Source organism: Cucurbita pepo, chromosome LG15 (assembly GCF_002806865.2).
Source record: "Cucurbita pepo subsp. pepo cultivar mu-cu-16 chromosome LG15, ASM280686v2, whole genome shotgun sequence".
Classification (NCBI taxonomy): domain Eukaryota; kingdom Viridiplantae; phylum Streptophyta; class Magnoliopsida; order Cucurbitales; family Cucurbitaceae; genus Cucurbita; species Cucurbita pepo.
Genome location: NC_036652.1, coordinates 6,639,980 through 6,657,805, shown reverse-complemented (window position 1 = coordinate 6,657,805; position 17,826 = coordinate 6,639,980). Strand labels below are relative to the sequence as shown.

Here is a 17,826-nt window from a genome sequence, read left to right as displayed (position 1 = left end):
TTAGATCAAGTTAGATGGACATTTATATTCTCTTCGGTCTATTTTTAATTTTTCCAATTAGATTGGTTTTTAAAAAAAATGTCTCACTCGACCTAACCCAGCTCACGAACACGCTTAATTGTAGTCAGAATATATGAACGGGACGTGGGAAATATAAAGTATAGAATAGGGTGGTGTTGTAATTGAAGGAAGGGAAAGGGGTATTTTGGGTAATTCACAACAAGAAGTAACCGTCCAAAGTTGTATTTTGGTACCAACTTTATGGAGTGGTTGGTGGAAGCCGCCGTTGTACTAGAAAATGGCGGCCACCCCACGGCGGTGTTGGCGGTGACAGCCTAAGAATTAAATGCCTTCCATTTTCTCTTCATTTTTTCAACCTATCAACACTTATAATTAAACTTTTAATTATATATTTAATAAATAATTAATTATTAAATATATATTTAAATTTTATGTCTAATATAACCGAAATTTGAGTTTATTCCTACTAAATTTGGGCAATTAAAATTTAATATCTTATTAAACGTAAATTCTTTTTTTAAAAAATACCAAAAATTCAAGCTAGCCATTTATGGCAAATTACCAAATGGTCCTCCACTCCTTATAATTATGAAAAAGTATTGTCACCGTAGTTTTACCTGTCCCCAATAATTAATTCTCGTTGACCATGTTCGATAGGAATCATCGAATCAATAGCAATAAGTTCTGTTTGAAGAGGCTCATATACAGAACGTCTCAAACTAATATCAGGAGCGGGGATTTAATTAACCGAGAGTCAGAAGTTGAAATTTCACCTCGACCATCAATAGGTTTAGCTAGGGCGTTTATAACACGACCTAAATAAGTCTCGCTTACTGGTAGAAGGTTGTTTGACAAAATAATATCCTTATCTACTTTTATTGTTTATTTTCTCGGATTTGGTTATTTTTGTAACCGTCCAAGCCCACCGCTAGTAGATATTGTTCTATTTGAGCTTTCCCTTCTAGGCTTACCCTCGAGGTTTTTAAAACGCATCCATAGGGAGAGGTTTTCAGACCCTTACAAAGGGTGTTTCGGTCTCCTCCCCAATTGATGTAGGATCTCATAGTTTTGGTCCCTAAAATTTTAAGCTCGAGTTTCTAAAAAAGTGTTACTCTTTTAAAATTCTCTTCGCTCGTTCCTTACCATTTTAAGTAATAAATGAAGGGCTCGACTTCATTTTAAGTCGTGTGAGAACGAGGTAATAGACAAGTAATAACGACCACAAACATGAAGAGAAAAACAGGATATTTTTTCATTAAATAATATAGTATCACGTCATTTTTTAGCTTCAATAGCGTAAACCGATATCAGAGGTCAAATAAACTATTTTTTAAACCCTAAATAAATACAATATTTTTCCTAAACTTTTATAAAATATTTTAGATTAAACAGTTAAGTTATATTAATTCATAATAAATTAGAAATTAAATATTAATATTAAAAAATAATTAAATAATATGCCTACTTTATACAAGGAAGACTTCCATGATGGGCTAGGCCCATATAGATGAGGAGGCCCACCAAGGCCCAAATGGCCCAACCCAAACTAGATCTCATTATTTTTTTTTTTTTTATTTTTTTTTACTTTTACTATTTTAACTCTTTTAAATTTCATAAAATAAATTTCATAAAATAAAATGGCTGGTAAAGTCATACCATGCACAACCCTAAACCCTAAACTATCCGAACTTTGACCGTTTTGTCCGGTACAACAAAAACGTGGGTGTGAGAAACCCCTGGTTTAGATTGGTGGCCCGAGAATGGTTCTAGCTATATTGACCGCATCCTTTAGAGGAACCGGTTATTCCTTACCTCAGGATCAAACTAGTCATGGAGTTGTCAAAATTATAACAGGTATACCGGAAGCTATTCCCTCTAACATTCTCGATTCCACTTCATCCATCATTGCTTGCACAGATGCTTCCCTCTAAGGCGGAACGCTCTCTTACTAAAGCGTTTTTATTCGAACCATCCCGAATTTTCTATTCATGTTAGCATCGTTTGTGAAGCCATGTTCATAGGAGCGATGATTCAAATCAAATTGTTTCTATTTTAAAAGTGTAAGAGAAAATTCAAGCTTTCCACTTACAAAAGACGGTATCATTTACATCTCGAGCGATTAAAACTTTATCGAACCGAAAGCGGCTCAAAAAACAGGTAGAAAACAAGGACATGGGTAAATAGTAGCAGCTTTAGGACATAAAGTAGATAAAAAATTCCCTATGTAAAAAGCAGTGAGATTCCTTCTCCAATTCATCTGTCTATTATGAAAATACAGTAAAATTATGAACTGTAGCTGTAAAAACTTTATGAAGGTAATTAAAAGTGTGATTCTCTTTTCCAACAACACCATCAAACTATGTTGTTCTTAGGCAGCTATGGCTAATGATTTCAATCCACTTTGAAGCTTTAATCATTGATATGTTCCACTTTTTTCAATTCTAGGGTTTCTCGGACTTTCGTATGTGCTCTTCGAAACCCTAATTTTTATGATCTAACGATTACCCTTTTGATCTCTCGTAACGATAGTTAGATTCTAATTTGCATTCCTATGATTTTAAAGATTAGGTCAAGCTCGTGCTATCCACCATGCTCGAATGTGCTCAAATTAGATATCTGGTTAGCTTACATCGTTATAGGTTTGTATTACGTATTGTAGTAGCCCAAGCCAAGTTTGATATGAAAATAGGTTTATATTACGTAAGGTAATAGCTTAAGCTCACCGTTAGCAGATATTGTCCGCTTTGGCCCATTACGTATTACTGTCAGCCTCACGATTTTAAAACGCATCTACTATAGAGATGGTCTAGCCCTAATCTGACCAGTGTCTCACACTGTCCAGTGGTGTCTACTATGGAGAGGGTCTATCCCTACTCTGACCAGTACCTCGCACTATCCGGTGATTAGCTCTGTTACCATTTGTAACAACCCAAACCCACCACTAACAAATATTGTCCGCTTTGACCCATTACATATTACTGTCAATCTCACGATTTTAAAACGTGTCTACTATAGAGATGGTCTAGCTCTAATCTAACCAGTGTTTCGCACTGTCCAGTGGTGTCTACTATGGAGAGGGTCTATCCCTACTCTGACTAGTACCTCGCATTATCCGGTGATTAGCTCTGTTACCATTTGTAACAACCCAAACCCACCACTAACAAATATTGTCCGCTTTGACCCATTACATATTACTGTCAATCTCACGATTTTAAAACGTGTCTACTATAGAGATGGTCTAGCTCTAATCTAACCAGTGTTTCGCACTGTCCAATGGTGTCTACTATGGAGAGGGTCTATCCCTACTCTGACTAGTACCTCGCATTATCCGGTGATTAGCTCTGTTACCATTTGTAACAACCCAAACTCACCGCTAACAAATATTGTCCGCTTTGACCCATTACATATTACTGTCAATCTCACGATTTTAAAACGCGTTTACTATGGAGATGGTCTAACCCTAATCTGACCAGTGTCTCGCACTGTCCAGTGGTGTCTACTATGGAGAGGGTCTATCCCTACTCTAACCAGTGTCTCGCACTATCCAGTGACTAGCTCTGTTACCATTTTTTACAACCCAAACCCGCAGCTAACAAATATTATCTCCTTTGGCTCGTTATATATCCCCATCAGCCTCAGAGTTTTAAAACACGTCTTCTAAGGAGAAATTTCCACACCCTTATAAGGAATACTCCGTTTCCCTCTCTAACCGATGTAGGATCTCGCACGTAATGTTAAGAAATAATGGACGATCATACCTTATGGGACATAGCTAGGGCATGCCCAATGCCAACATCCTTCCTTGTTTTCTTGTTTCATAATAGCTTGACAACAATACTTTGCAAAGGTGAAAAAGTGACTCTTTTGTGTCCAAAACAAATTCATCCAAATCCAATCACTTTCAATTTTTTTTTTTTTTTTTTTTTTTTCAAAACACTCCAAAATAGAATTCAAACCCCTTCACTTTGATTATTTATGTAGCTACAAATGGTGTAATATCATTAATAGATGATTTTTTTTTCCTTTTCGGAAGGAATAATCCTTTTTCACGAGAATATCGAAAAAATCATTTAAATAAAATAATAAAAGTTCAAAGTAATAAAAGACCGTGAATTATTATAATGAATTTACGATCATCATACGAGTATATCTAGTTTTTGCATGTTCGAAAATGTTCTTAATTAAACAAGAAATTTAGTCTCAGAAACAAGACAGAAAGTTTAGAGTTCTATTAGACATACAAAATCAAAGGCTGATTAACCTATTAAATACAAATTTAAAAACTAGAATCTAATAGATGTTTTTTTACGTGATTTAAGAATCAAACGACTTAAAAGACAAAGATTAGAGAACAAAACAAAAATGTCTCCCAACATCCAATCACCATGTTCTTGTTCTTGCAATATGTTTTTTTTTTTTAATTTTTTTTAAATTACTTTTGTGGGGTTGGGGGGCAAGAAAAAAATAAAGAGGGGCATGTGAGAAAAGTGAATTTGGTTCGCAATCATGTGGTCTCTCTTTCTTTCTACATCACTCCTAAGCAAAAATAATAATAATTTTTATAAATATTTTATTTCTCCCTTTTTCTTATATGATCTTTTCTTTTTGTCTTTGTCTAAGGTATTATTCTAATAAATTATATATATATATATATATATATATGAACTTTTATATTTAATCGTCGAGTTTATTAGTTTTACGTTGTCAATCTGAACATATCTATTTTTTTAGTTTAGCACATGGTTTTAAATTTCAGACGTTTTGGCTGTGTCCAAAAAAAATTAGATTGAGTTAGTTCTTTTTTTCGTTCTCGAACTGATTCAAATTGAATGGTGAATCTATTTTTTCGCCTGTTTGCTAATAAATCAGAATTATCGTGGAAAATAGCAGGATCTGTGAGATTAGATTGACCCGTACATAGGATTGGATTAAGTTCTGAATAATCAGAAATTCCACTTTCGTTTTTATCAGGAAGACAAATAGGAACTGTTAACTATATTTTAATTATTTAAATGGTAATTTTTTAAAATATATATTGAAATTAAATAATGAAATAATTGGTTGATTATATAAAATTTATAATAGAAAGAATTAAGTTATATTAAAAAAAAAAATGTCTCGACTCGATCCAGTAGAGCTTTGATTTGAAATAGTAAAAGTTTACATTTTAGTGATAACGAAAATCGAGGTCGAATTTAATAATATAGTAATCTACTTGGGAACCCAAAATAGAGCCACTCGTGCAAAAACCCCACTCTTATTTTGTTTTAATCCCTACATTTTTACTTAATAACACTTAAGTCCCTCAAATTTTGATAAATTCCTTCGATACTCACATCGTTCAAAGTGGGAATACAAATTTTTCATATCGTTATGCATCTTTGTCGCCATTTATTGGATCGAAAAATCTATCGACCTATTGTTAATCTGAGTATAGATGTAGAGCATGAAAAAGATGTGTATGATGTACACTGACACTCTACTGTATACTAATTTGACATAGTGAGTGTCGTTCTATTACACTTAATCCAAGTAAGCGTCTTGGTCGCTTCCACGTTATTGCCACATTAACTGTGAGATCCCACATCGGTTGGAGGGAGGAATGAAACATTTCTTACTAAGATGTGGAAACCTGTCCCTGACATATGTGTTTTAAAACATTGAGAGGAAGCCCAGAAGTGTATTCTAAAGATGAAATATCTACTAGCGATGAGCTTGAGCTGTTACAAATGGTATCAGAGTTAGGCACCAAGCGGTATACCAACGAGGACGTTGAGCCCCAAAAGAGATGGATTGTGAGATCCGACGTCGGTGGAAGAGGGGAAAAGTGTGGAAACCTCTCCCCAATAGAAGTTTTTTGAAATCTTGAGATAAAACCCAAAAAGAAAAGTGTAAAGAAAACGGCGTCTACTAACGGTGAGCTTGAACTTTTCCTCCAACGAACTCATATTCAAACGAGAGTAAGACCCCACGTCGGTAGAGCTTAATTTATTAGAAGGGTCTCCAAAATTCCTCTCGAAGTTTGAAAACACACTCTTTTCCCCACTCTTGGAGAGCCCACATGCTACCTTTATGTAGTGTATATATATATCCACACAGCTCTAAACCCTTCCCCTTCAGTGATCCATCTTCTTCACCCAATACCCACTTCACATTCCCACCATTACACTCACAATTTACACCAACAGAGCAAAATGGCTACCACAACAACAACTGATAAAGTCATGGAAACAGTGATCGCCGGAAACTATGTCGAAATGGAGGCCGACGGCAACCATTCCAACGCCAAAACCAAGCTCTCCACACTCTTCTGGCATGGCGGTTCCGTTTACGACGCCTGGTTTAGCTGCGCTTCAAATCAGGTATATATCCCTCTTCGATTTAGCCCCCATTGAGCTTCTGGGGTTTGATCATTTCGCCTCCAAATCACAGGTCGCTCAAGTTCTGCTCACTTTACCCTATTCATTTTCCCAACTGGGAATGCTCTCTGGCGTGCTGTTTCAAATCTTCTATGGCTTGCTTGGTAGCTGGACGGCGTATTTGATTAGCGCCCTTTATATCGAATACAGAACAAGAAAAGAAAGGGAAAAAACCGATTTCAGAAACCATGTCATTCAGGTTCATAAACTCAACCCTTTTGAACCCTTTTAGATGGCTTGATTTCTCATGGGGTTGCTTGTTTTTGTAATGTTCTTCAGTGGTTTGAAGTTCTTGATGGGTTGCTTGGGAAACATTGGAGAAACATGGGTTTGGCATTTAATTGCACATTCCTTCTGTTTGGATCTGTGATTCAATTAATAGCTTGTGCAAGGTATCATGAATTGGTTCTTTTAGTGTTTGTTCTTGTTTGTTTGCTTGTTTTTTGGTTCATCTTAAGCTTGGGATTGTTTGGTTTGCAGTAATATCTATTACATAAATGACAACCTAGACAAGAGAACTTGGACATATATCTTTGGAGCTTGTTGTGCCACCACTGTCTTTGTTCCTTCCTTTAGAAACTATAGAATTTGGTCTTTTCTGGGTCTGTTGATGACCACTTACACAGCTTGGTACCTCACCATTGCCTCGATCCTCCATGGACAGGTATCAAATATTGCACTAAACTAAGCTCCATTGGGCGTGGTAATGGAGATTCTTTGTTGTTTAAGGTTTGATGATGGATTTGTAGGTGGAGGGAGTTAAGCACTCTGGTCCGACCAAGCTGGTTCTTTACTTCACTGGAGCTACTAACATTCTTTACACATTTGGTGGGCATGCTGTTACAGTGTAAGACAATGTCGTGGTCTTTTATGTTGTGAATGTTTTGTTGTTGTCTTCAAAACTCCATTGTTTGGTGGCATCTATGAACGTCTTGGTTGATGGTGTCTTTGTAACTTTGTCTTTACACCCATCTGTGTAGCAGTATTCATCTTGCCTCCTTTATGAATTAATATTTGGAATTGTAGATATACTTTTTGAATTGAGTTGTCCTTATCAGCTGAGAGAGAGTATAAAAGATGTCATCTTTTCATGGGGGAAAACCCTTTTTGTTTCTTAGTTTGCTCTCTCTCTCCATGGCCTTTCTCCTATGACATCCTAGATTCGTTTGAGAGTGTAACGAAACATTCTTTATATGGGTGTGGAAACTTCTCTCTAACAAACACGTTTTAAAAACTTTGAGAGAAAACTCGAAAGGGAGAGCCCAAAGAGGACAATATCTACTAGTAGTGGGCTTGGGCGGTTACAAACGGTATCAGAGCCAGATATCGGTTGATGTGCCTTTGAGGAGGCTGAACTTTGAAGGGGGTGGACACTAGGCGGTGTGCCATCAAGGATGCTAGGCCTCGATTGAGGGTGGACTATGGGGTCCCACATCGTTTGGAAAGAGAAACAAATGACAGCGAGGACACTGGGCCTCGAAGGGGGTGGACACTAGGTGGTGTGCCAGCGAAGACGCTGAGCCTCAAATGAGGGTGGATTGAGGGGTCCTACATCATTTGGAAAGGGAAACGAGTGCTAGCAAGGACACTGGGCCCTGAAGGGGGTGGATTGAATCTCGAAGGGGGTGGACACCAGGTGATGTGCCAGCAAAGACGCTGAGCCTCGAATGGGGGTGGACTAGGGGGTCTCACATCTTTTGGAAAGGGAAACGAGTGTTAACAAAGACGCTGGGCCTCGAAGGGAGTGCATTGTGAGATTCCAAATCACTTATAGAGGAACGAAATATTTTTTATAAGGGTGTAAAACCTCTTCCTAGCCTACTTATTTTAAAAATGAAAAAGTCTCATTGAGGTATTCAATGCAATTAGCTAAAGAAAAGGTGTTTGGTTGGTGGAAAAATGCAGGGAAATCATGCATGCAATGTGGAAGCCACAGAAATTCAAGGCAATTTACTTGGTGGCCACAGTGTATGTGCTAACACTGACACTCCCATCAGCAGCCGCCGTGTATTGGGCATTTGGAGACATGCTTCTTAATCACTCAAATGCCTTCTCACTTCTCCCAAGAACACCCCTCAGAGACATGGCTGTTATCTTAATGCTCATCCACCAGGCATAATCATATCACCATTTCCTTTACTTAACACACATCTTTTGTTCTATAACATCAAAATAAGGCTGATTTCTTTGTAATTCTTGCAGTTCATCACATTTGGATTTGCTTGCACTCCTCTGTACTTTGTGTGGGAGAAAGCCATTGGAATGCACGAATGCAAGAGCTTGTGCAAAAGGGCAGCTGCGAGATTGCCTGTGGTCATTCCCATCTGGTTTTTGGCTATAATCTTCCCTTTCTTTGGCCCTATCAACTCCACCGTTGGATCTCTCCTTGTTAGCTTCACAGTCTACATCATCCCTGCTTTAGCTCACATGTTCACCTTCCGATCACCTGCTTCCCGTGAGGTACGCCGCACTGGAATGTTTCTCTTTCTCTCCATGTTTTGGTAACGTGCTGTCACAGTCTAGCAGACAAGCGGCTCAGTCTCCCATGTCTCTGTCTTAGTAGTTTAAAAAAGATACTGTCTTTGGAATTGCCCTCTCCTAGAAAAGTTGGGGAAAAAAAAAAAAAGGCACGAGATTCTGCAAAAGATATCTGTTTTTTGATGGTTTTTAACTTTGTTGCTGCAGAATGCGGTGGAGCAACCGCCTAAGTTCACCGGAAGATGGGTCGGAGCCTACGTGATCAATGCATTCGTGGTGGTTTGGGTGTTGGTCGTTGGGTTCGGGTTTGGCGGGTGGGCTAGCGTGACTAATTTCATACATCAAATCGACTCATTCGGGCTTTTCACTAAGTGTTACCAATGCATGCCACAGACAACCACTCTTCCACCGTGGTCACACAACGTCACAGCTGCACCACCGCCGCTGCATCAGCACCACGTCCACCATATTGGTAGCCATTGATGAAATAGTTGAGGTTAAGGGATGATTGGGATGTGTTTTCTATGCACTGTACTGCAGCCTAGGGGGGAAATGTGGCTCTTGTTCATCCGAAATAGTACACTATCATTATCCACCGTCTCTTTTTACTTTGGCGTGGGCCTCTTCTTCTTTAATGGTACCTAAAAAAGAAAAGGCTAAGAACCTACCTGCACCCAAATCACCAAGTAAATCATAGTTTTGGTTAGAGTGGCCGAAATCATAAGTTTTCAAATGGGTTAATAGAATTGTGTTCAAAATAAGGCTGCATCGCTGAGTAAGTGAGAGAGGAGAAGAAAAAAGCATTTAGCAAGCACACTCTTGAACAATCTCAGCTGCACAGTAACCTGTAGGTAACTTTCAATGTTTACACCAGAAAGGAATATAATATTCAAGCCCACTGCTAATTGATGTTATCCATTTTGGTACGTTATGTATCGTCGTCAATCTCACAGTTTTAAAACACGTCTACTAGAGAAAGGTTTTCACACCCTTACAAAGAATTCTCAACCGATGTGGAATCTTATAATCCACATTCCCTTGGGGGCCTAGCGTCTTCGAACACCACCCAATGTTTGTTCCACTTTCCAACCAATGTAGGATCACATTACACCTCCGAGGGCTTAGTGTCCTCGCAAGCACACCACCCCGTGTCTATTCCCCTCTCCAACCAATGTGGGATCTCACAATCCATCCCCTTTGGAGCCTAGCGTCCTCGCTAGCACACTGCCTGGTGTCGAGATCTGATACCATCCCTACCGCTAGTAAACATTGTCCATTTTGGCCCGTTAGGTATCACCGTCACCCTCACAATTTTAAAACGCATATGCTAAAAAGAGGTTTCCACACTCTTATAAGAAATGTTTCGTTCCCCTCTCCAACCCCCTCATGATTTTAAAATGCATATGCTAGGGAGAGGTTTCCACACCCAAAGAATGTTTCGTTCCCCTCTCCAACCGAGATCTCATGAGGAGACTCACGAGATTCAAGAAGCATGTGACTCTTGTAACAAAAATGAAGCAATTCCCTTTTATTCTCCCATCAACAAGATGATATTGAGAATCCATTCAAACCCATAACCAGAAGTAATGGAATCTTGCATAATAAAGAACACTACTATAAACAGTTTAAAGGGCATTTAGTGAACAGTAATGGAAACAGACGAGTTTGCAATCACTATTCACTTATTATCACAATTAGGAAAAACATCTCAATCAATGAACACACAGCTCTTCCACAAAAGTGAAACCACTTTACTTCTTTACAGCCTGCATTTCCCTTTCTCAGTCTCTGTTCATTCCATCAATAATTGCATAGGAAAAAAATAAAGCAGATAAAAGCAGAGTCCCCATTGCATTGAATCAATCAAAGAGTTATTTGTCAATCAAGATGAAATGGAAAAGAGATATCAGATATGGATCATTCAACCATTCATCCAAAATCAAGAAGGCATTGTATACGAAATAGTTCTATCAACAGTTCAAGAAACAGAGAATCAAGGAACGTTCATCCTCCCATTGATCATCTATTTGTCTAAGGATCGCTGATAAAATACCCCTAAAATCCATGAAACGAACATCATTCAATACCCAAAAGACAGTAAACAGATACTAAACTAATGGTAATCCGTGATAAAAGCTAATCAAACCTTACAAACGTAAAGGAAAATCGAACAAAACACCCCCAGATTCGAGCAAACAAAAGTAAATCGCCTCGCCTTGTTGTTATAGTCAGCAATTTAAGCGATCAACGGCCACTGCTTTGACAATCTCTAGCGAAATGCCCAGATTCACCACAGCTATAGCAGTTTCCACCGCCACCGCCACCGCCGCCACCGCCTCCGTACCTATCTCCACCACCTTGAGATCCACCCTGGTAGCAGTCTCTCGCCATATGCCCAGTTTCACCACACTTAAAACAACCACCCCCGCCGCCTCCTCCTCCATAGCCTCCACCATACCCTCCGCCTCCACGGCCGTACCCACCTCGGCCGCCTCCGCCTCCGCCTCCGCCATTAAACCCATATCCACCACCTCGACCCCCCCTTTCACCGCCGCCGCCGCCGCCACCACCGCGACTTCCCTGCACAGAAGATTCTCCAGGGCCAGTGACATCAACGGCCTTGCAACGGCCATCGGCTTCAGGCTCGATCAGAAACTCAACATCCTCACCGACGCCGAGGCTCCGAAAACCGTCGGATCTAATGGAGGACTGATGAACGAAAAGATCTTCGCCTCCCTCGTTGGGAGAAATGAAGCCATAGCCCTTCTGGTCACTGAACCACTTCACTTTTCCACTGACCCTCTCGCTCATTTCTCGATCTCTCTCAGACCCAACAATTGCAAAACCCTAATAACCCAAATTTCTCTCTAGATGAAATGGGTTTTATATATATATATATATAATCGAAAAGCTTGGAAACGGGAAGACCGCCCCGTCATCCGTAAACGACGTAATTTTCCATTTAAGATTTTGTGGGGTCAGATTCTTCGATTCTGACCGTCCGATTCTCAACGACGCGGGCGGTTTCCGACGAGATCTGACGGCCAGGGATCTTCCTCTTCTCTTCTTTGGAACGGAGCATTTCACCGTGGGATTTGCGACGGAAGTCTGAACGGCCAAGGGTACTTTTGGGAATTCATCCCTAAATTATTTTCTTTACCGTTTTTTCGGAATATTTTATTATTATTTGTGATTTGACCTAAAATGGGTCGACCTCGAGATGTTCTTTTAACGTGTGAGATCAAAGCTTGTGGGGATCATCTCGAACGAGTTTGTCGAAATTAAAGATATGGGAGCCACGATTCAAGTTGCCCTCTACCTTCTTGAAGTGGAACGTTACCTTTAAGTAATTCAAATTCTCTGAGGTTCAGCGTTACCCGAGGACATTGTTTTCTTTTATTCACTTCTAACAATTTTATTAAATGTAATGGAACGTTAAAATTGTGAGATCCCACATGGGTTGTAGAAGGAAACAAATCATTATTTATAAAAATATGGAACACATCACTTTGAGGGGAAGCTCGGAAGGAAAAACCTAAAGATGACAATATCTACTAGAGATGGGATTAGGTTGTTACAAATTATATCAAAGCCACGTTTTTTGCAGTGCACCAACGAGAACGCTGGGCTCAACCGGAATGGATTGTAGATTTTAGGCGGTGCACCAGTGAGAACTCTGGCCTCGAAGAGAGTGAATCATTCTTTATAAGGGTTGAGTTGAGTTATTTTTCTATAATTGAACCGATTCGATTTTCGAGTTTAAGGAAAAAAAAAGGTCAACCCGAGCAGACATTGGTGCATCCACCACATCACACACCACACACCACACCGCCTATCGTAGTCACACACAACCATACTGCTCGCTTGCCATGCCGTTCTTGCTCTCGGTTGGAGCTGCCACACCACACACCTAACAAGTCCATAGCATATCGTAGTTGCACCACCTATTGTAGTCACCCACATCGCACAATCCCTCGCAATCGCACACACCACACCGTTAGCTCACCACGCTACTCTTGTTATCCCTTAGCCACCACATTGCATGGTTGCTTCTAATTTTACTTGTTGCTAGCTACTACACGCCTACATCACTCATAGCTAACTGTACACTGTTCCCCTTTCCACTCCCGACACCCACCCAATCAATATAAAAATTTTAAAAAAAATTAAAATATATATTTCAACAACTCGATAACCCAACTTAACCTTTTGAGTTGAGCTAAAACGTAGAATAATTTAGGATTACTCGAGTCATCCATCTAACCAGTCCAACTCAGTAAAATTTTAGGCAGATTTAACCAAGGGTTTGGTGGTTCCCTGCAACAGCGTAGGAGCGAACACCGAACAACAAGACACAGAGCCCTGAGGCTGAGGCTGCGAAATTAGGCGATGACGAGAAAGAAGAGGAAGACGAGAGAGGCAGCCACAATCCACCCCAGAAACAAATACGCTGAAAATCCCCCAGATTTTGCTCTCTTAGCCTCTCTATACCCTTCCTTTCAACCCTTCGTCTTCCTTGAGCCCCGACCCAGAATCGACTGGACCGACTTCAACGCCACCCGTGAACTTACACGGGTTTTGCTTCTCCACGACCACGCCCTTCACTGGTATCACTCCTTCCCCATAGCTGATGGTTAGAGTTTCTGTCGATATGAGAATTGTGCTGTTTTGCTTTCTTTAGTTCTCTTTTCTGCTTCGAACTTGTGGGCTTAGTTAAATTTTGACTTCCATTATTGCAAGGCTCTGATGAAAATTTTAGTGGGGAGAGAAGGGGTTGGCTTCCTCTGGATGCATTTAACTTTTTGTTAGGATTTTATAGGATTAATGGCGAGTTTTATCCCTTTTAAAGTGATTATGAGATGCAATTTAGCTATCCATCCTAGGTAAGGAAACACGACTCTCCACAATGGTATGATATTGTCCACTTTGAGCATAAGGTCTCGTGACTTTGTTTTGGGCTTCCCCAAAAGGCCTCGTACCAATGGAGATGTATTCCTTACTTATAAACCCATGATCATTCCCTCCCAACAATCCTCTCATTAAACAAAGTACACTATAGACCCTCCCCTGAGGTCTATGTAGCTCTCGAATAGCCTCCCCTTAATTGAGGCTCAACTCCTTTCTTTGGAGCCCTCGAACAAAGTACACCCTTTGTTTGACACATGAGTCACTTTTGACTACACCTTCGAGGCTAGCAATTTCGTTGTTTGACACTTAGAGGATTCTATTGACATGACTCTGATACCATGTTAGAAACTACGACTCTCCACAATAATATGACATTGTCCACTTTGAGCATAAGCTCTCGTGACTTTGCTTTGGGCTTCCCCAAAAGGCCTCGTACCAATGGAGATGTATTCATGGCTTACAAACCCATAATCATTCCTAAATTAGCCAAGGTAAGACAACCCAATGGGGGGATCAATACAGTCCAAATCCAATCCAAATCCATGTCAATATGATCAAGAGGACCAACAATATGAAAATGTTTTTTTTTGTCCAATTCGGATGTCTTTATAGATTTTTACATATCAGGTGGATTCCTGATGGACAGCTCTGCCCAACAGTACCCAATAGATCAAACTATATCCATTGGCTTGAAGATCTTTTGTCATCTGATGTTGTTGCAAAGGCAAATAGTGATAGAGGTAGTAATGTAAGAGGTTTTGACATAGGAACGGGGGCAAATTGCATTTACCCTCTTCTTGGTGCCTCTCTTCTCGGGTGGAGTTTCGTCGGGACAGGTGACTTCCTTACCATATCGTTGCTTTTGTTCTTAAATTTCTATGTTATCCATTGATTTGTATGTTTAACAATGACCAGGTTTCGGGTTCCACTCGACTTTGTGCAGATGTGACTGATGTAGCGCTAGAGTGGGCTGAAAGAAATGTCAAAAGTAATCCACATGTTTCTGAACTTATTGAAATTAGAAAGGTAGATGATACCTTAGACGGTCTTACGACAGAATTACGTAGTAATGTAGCTGTTGATAATGAATGCAAGATTATGAATGGTATGGACGGTAGGGAAGTAGGGCCATCCCCGCCCTCATCCTCGTCAAAGGAGACGATCCACTCGGAGAAGCGATATCATGGTCCTCCCATTCTTCTTGGTGTTGTCAAAGATGGTGAGGAGTTTGACTTTTGCATGTGCAATCCTCCTTTTTTCGAGAGTATGGATGAAGCGGGATTGAATCCAAAGACTGCTTGTGGTGGAACTCCACAAGAGATGGTTTGTCCGGGCGGGGAGAGGGCATTTATCAGTCGTATGATCGAAGACAGCATCGTCTTGAAGCAAACTTTCCGGTATTTCTACTGCAAAATGGCCTCTAATTCTTCAATACTCCTTTTAGGAATCTTATCTTCATTGATCTTTGCAGGTGGTATACTTCAATGATTGGGAAGAAATCAAACCTCAGCTTCCTGATATCTAAACTTTGGAAAGTCGGAGTGACGGTTGTCAAGACTACAGAATTCGTCCAAGGCCAAACTTGTCGGTGGGGACTTGCTTGGTCTTTTATGCCTGCAGCACGGAAGATTATATCTCCGCACGTCACTAACAAGAGCGTTTCGTCTTTCATGCTCGAGGTGGACAAACGTTTGAGCTTTTTTAATCTTCATGTTGGGCTTTCAATCAAATCTTTCCCATGTAGCTCAGTTTTGATATCTTTCTGTTGTCAGGGCCTCCTTCCACAAGTCAGTGCCTCGAGTATACTGCAATCAGTCGAACGTTTTCTTAGCGCCGGTGGAGCTTCTTGTAAACTGAACATTTCTTCATTTACAGTAGATGTATGGTTGTTCACTTGGCTTCTCATTCATCTTTGCAAGTGATGATATCATGCTTACAAGTTCTGTTACCACACATGTTTTGGTAGGTTACTGCATCTAACGATCACTGCCGAGAAATTCTCGAGAATGGGGCGTATGAAGTCGACAAAGGTGCCAGTGGAGTAGCTGTCGAAATGTCCGAGCCTCAACCCTCAGCTGATCTGTGTTTTCGAGTTTCGGTATCTCCTGCTTGTCATTTTGTGGTTATGCAGCATCATCACTAATGATTAGGAGTTGAAGTTAGGCCCATACTTTTTTATTGTGGTAATTTTCTTTGTTATAGGTCTTTCAACAGATCCCTGGCACGCTTCTTGTGAAAGGCTCCTTGCATCATAAGAGTACTCCTTCTTCAGGTACTACTCACTCATGCCTTAGATCTTTCTTTTGATTATTGTTTCTGTGGACTTCTCCAGCTCTTGGGTTGGTGTAGATTTAATCTTTTGAGTCTATTTTCATTTTATGCTCTCTTCCACACGTTTGGCTCGAATATTTGCACAAGGATCAACATGTTAGGATCTCGAACACACAGAAAACGCACGAAACACTAAGATAAAACTATATTGCAATGCATAATATGAATAGCCTTTCGAGAGGGCTATGTCTTTCGTACACTGATTTCAGATTCCTGAATACCTCTATTTATAACCAAGACCGTTAGCTAATTGCCACAATACCCGTACTAATACCCTACTAATATTCCCAATACATCGTACACTTACACAACACTAATGTGAGATCCCACATTGGTTGGAGAGGAGAACGAAGTATTACTTATAAGCATGTGGAAAACTCTCCCTAATAGACACATTTTAAAACATTGAGGAAAGGCCCAAAAGGGAAAACCCAAAGAAGGCAATATCTGCTAGCGGTGGCTTGGGCTCTGACAAATGGTATCAGAGCCAGACACCAGGCGGTGTGCCAGCGAGGACGCTGGCCACCAAGGAGGGTGGATTGTGAGATCCCACATTGGTTGGAGAGGAGAACGAAGCATTCCTTATAAGGACATGGAAACCTCTCCCTACTAGACATATTTTAAAACCTTGAGGGGAAGTCCAAAGAGGACAGTATTTGCTAGCGATGGGTTTGGGTTGTGACAAATGATATCCGAGTCAGACACTGCAAGGTGTGTCAACGAGGACGCTGGCCCTCAAGGGGGGTGGATTGTGAGATCCCACATTAGTTGGAGAGGAGAACGAAACATTACTTATAAAGATATGGAAACCTCTCCCTAGCAAACGCGTTTTAAAATCTTTAGGGGAAGCCCAGAAGGGAAAGTCCAGAAGAGAAAGCTCAAGGAGGACAATATCTGCTAGCGGTAGGCTTGGGCTATTACAACTAAGAATTGTTATTAGGAATTAGAGAGAAAACGACTCTGCTAATTTTTTCAATACTATATTCTCAAGAGTTACAAGATGAAACCCAACTGCCCGAAATCAAAACACGATTTTGTATTATTTAATGTGTGATCCAATGAAACAGTAGTTTGACCATGGTATATATAATCCCTTGCAGGCTCATTCTCACAGATTTTCCACCGATTAGAGGAATTCCTGAAAGCTGAATCTTGTAAAGAAAAGGTGTTATAGGAGACCCTTCTGCCTCGAACAATCCTTAGAACTCGAGGACACAGTCGTATAACCTATAAACCGATCCTATTTATGTGGAAGCTGCACAACACGACACTTGTATTGCTCACTTTGCAGGGTCGGAGCAAACGAGAGTAAGTTAAAAGATCGTTTATTTATAAAAAGTTAGCAGGTACAATTTTGATCCTTCTTATGAACTTCTTAGCTCCGCCCTTGTGACACCCAACAAGTCTAGTTATTTTTTGATCTTTTGAAAAGCTTGAATTCTGGTTTTCTGCTAGAACAGTCATGGTTTTGTAGTAGGAACGTCAGCTCCTCGTCGTACTCTTCGCCTATCGGCTCGACCCACATTTCTGCTAGAATTACGGTTTCTTTGTTACACTCACTCTCATTTCTGCCCCTTTGTTTCACTTTGTACCCTCTGCCCTCCCGCCTGCGTCGTCTTGAAACTACCATTGTATTATTACTAGTTTGTTTTCGATACATAGCCCATGA

General features: G+C 40.3%; 3 protein-coding genes across 3 annotated transcripts; 2 read left to right on the top strand and 1 right to left on the bottom strand.

Moving 5' to 3' along the window:
- The first annotated feature begins 6,121 nt into the window (after positions 1–6,121).
- LOC111811184 (auxin transporter-like protein 2) lies at positions 6,122–9,529 on the top strand. The gene is made up of 8 exons (XM_023697939.1): positions 6,122–6,383; positions 6,454–6,639; positions 6,720–6,832; positions 6,921–7,104; positions 7,190–7,287; positions 8,346–8,553; positions 8,643–8,900; positions 9,126–9,529. The coding sequence occupies exons 1-8, from the start codon at positions 6,216–6,218 to the stop codon at positions 9,399–9,401; spliced, it is 1,491 nt and encodes a 496-aa protein (XP_023553707.1). The 5' UTR covers positions 6,122–6,215; the 3' UTR covers positions 9,402–9,529.
- Positions 9,530–10,833: 1,304 nt separating this feature from the next.
- LOC111811584 (glycine-rich protein 2-like) lies at positions 10,834–11,803 on the bottom strand. Its single transcript, XM_023698509.1, has one exon. The coding sequence runs from the start codon at positions 11,727–11,729 to the stop codon at positions 11,163–11,165; it is 567 nt and encodes a 188-aa protein (XP_023554277.1). The 5' UTR covers positions 11,730–11,803; the 3' UTR covers positions 10,834–11,162.
- A 1,416-nt stretch (positions 11,804–13,219) lies between these two features.
- Positions 13,220–17,710, top strand: LOC111811582 (U6 small nuclear RNA (adenine-(43)-N(6))-methyltransferase). Its single transcript, XM_023698506.1, has 8 exons — positions 13,220–13,525; positions 14,454–14,662; positions 14,770–15,223; positions 15,298–15,505; positions 15,599–15,706; positions 15,793–15,924; positions 16,029–16,098; positions 17,258–17,710. Exons 1-8 carry the CDS (start codon positions 13,308–13,310, stop codon positions 17,329–17,331), a joined length of 1,473 nt encoding a protein of 490 aa, XP_023554274.1. The 5' UTR covers positions 13,220–13,307; the 3' UTR covers positions 17,332–17,710.
- The last annotated feature ends 116 nt before the right edge of the window (positions 17,711–17,826 follow it).

Coding starts and splice junctions, on each gene's coding strand:
- LOC111811584 (XM_023698509.1), bottom strand. CDS start 11,729: ATGAGCGAGAGGGTCAGTGGAAAAGTGAAGTGGTTCAGTGACCAGAAG.
- LOC111811184 (XM_023697939.1), top strand. CDS start 6,216: ATGGCTACCACAACAACAACTGATAAAGTCATGGAAACAGTGATCGCC. Junction 6,833..6,920: donor CAATTAATAGCTTGTGCAAG/GTATCATGAATT, acceptor TTTGGTTTGCAG/TAATATCTATTACATAAATG. Junction 7,288..8,345: donor GGTGGGCATGCTGTTACAGT/GTAAGACAATGT, acceptor GGAAAAATGCAG/GGAAATCATGCATGCAATGT.
- LOC111811582 (XM_023698506.1), top strand. CDS start 13,308: ATGACGAGAAAGAAGAGGAAGACGAGAGAGGCAGCCACAATCCACCCC. Junction 15,224..15,297: donor GTCTTGAAGCAAACTTTCCG/GTATTTCTACTG, acceptor TGATCTTTGCAG/GTGGTATACTTCAATGATTG. Junction 15,506..15,598: donor TTTCGTCTTTCATGCTCGAG/GTGGACAAACGT, acceptor TTCTGTTGTCAG/GGCCTCCTTCCACAAGTCAG.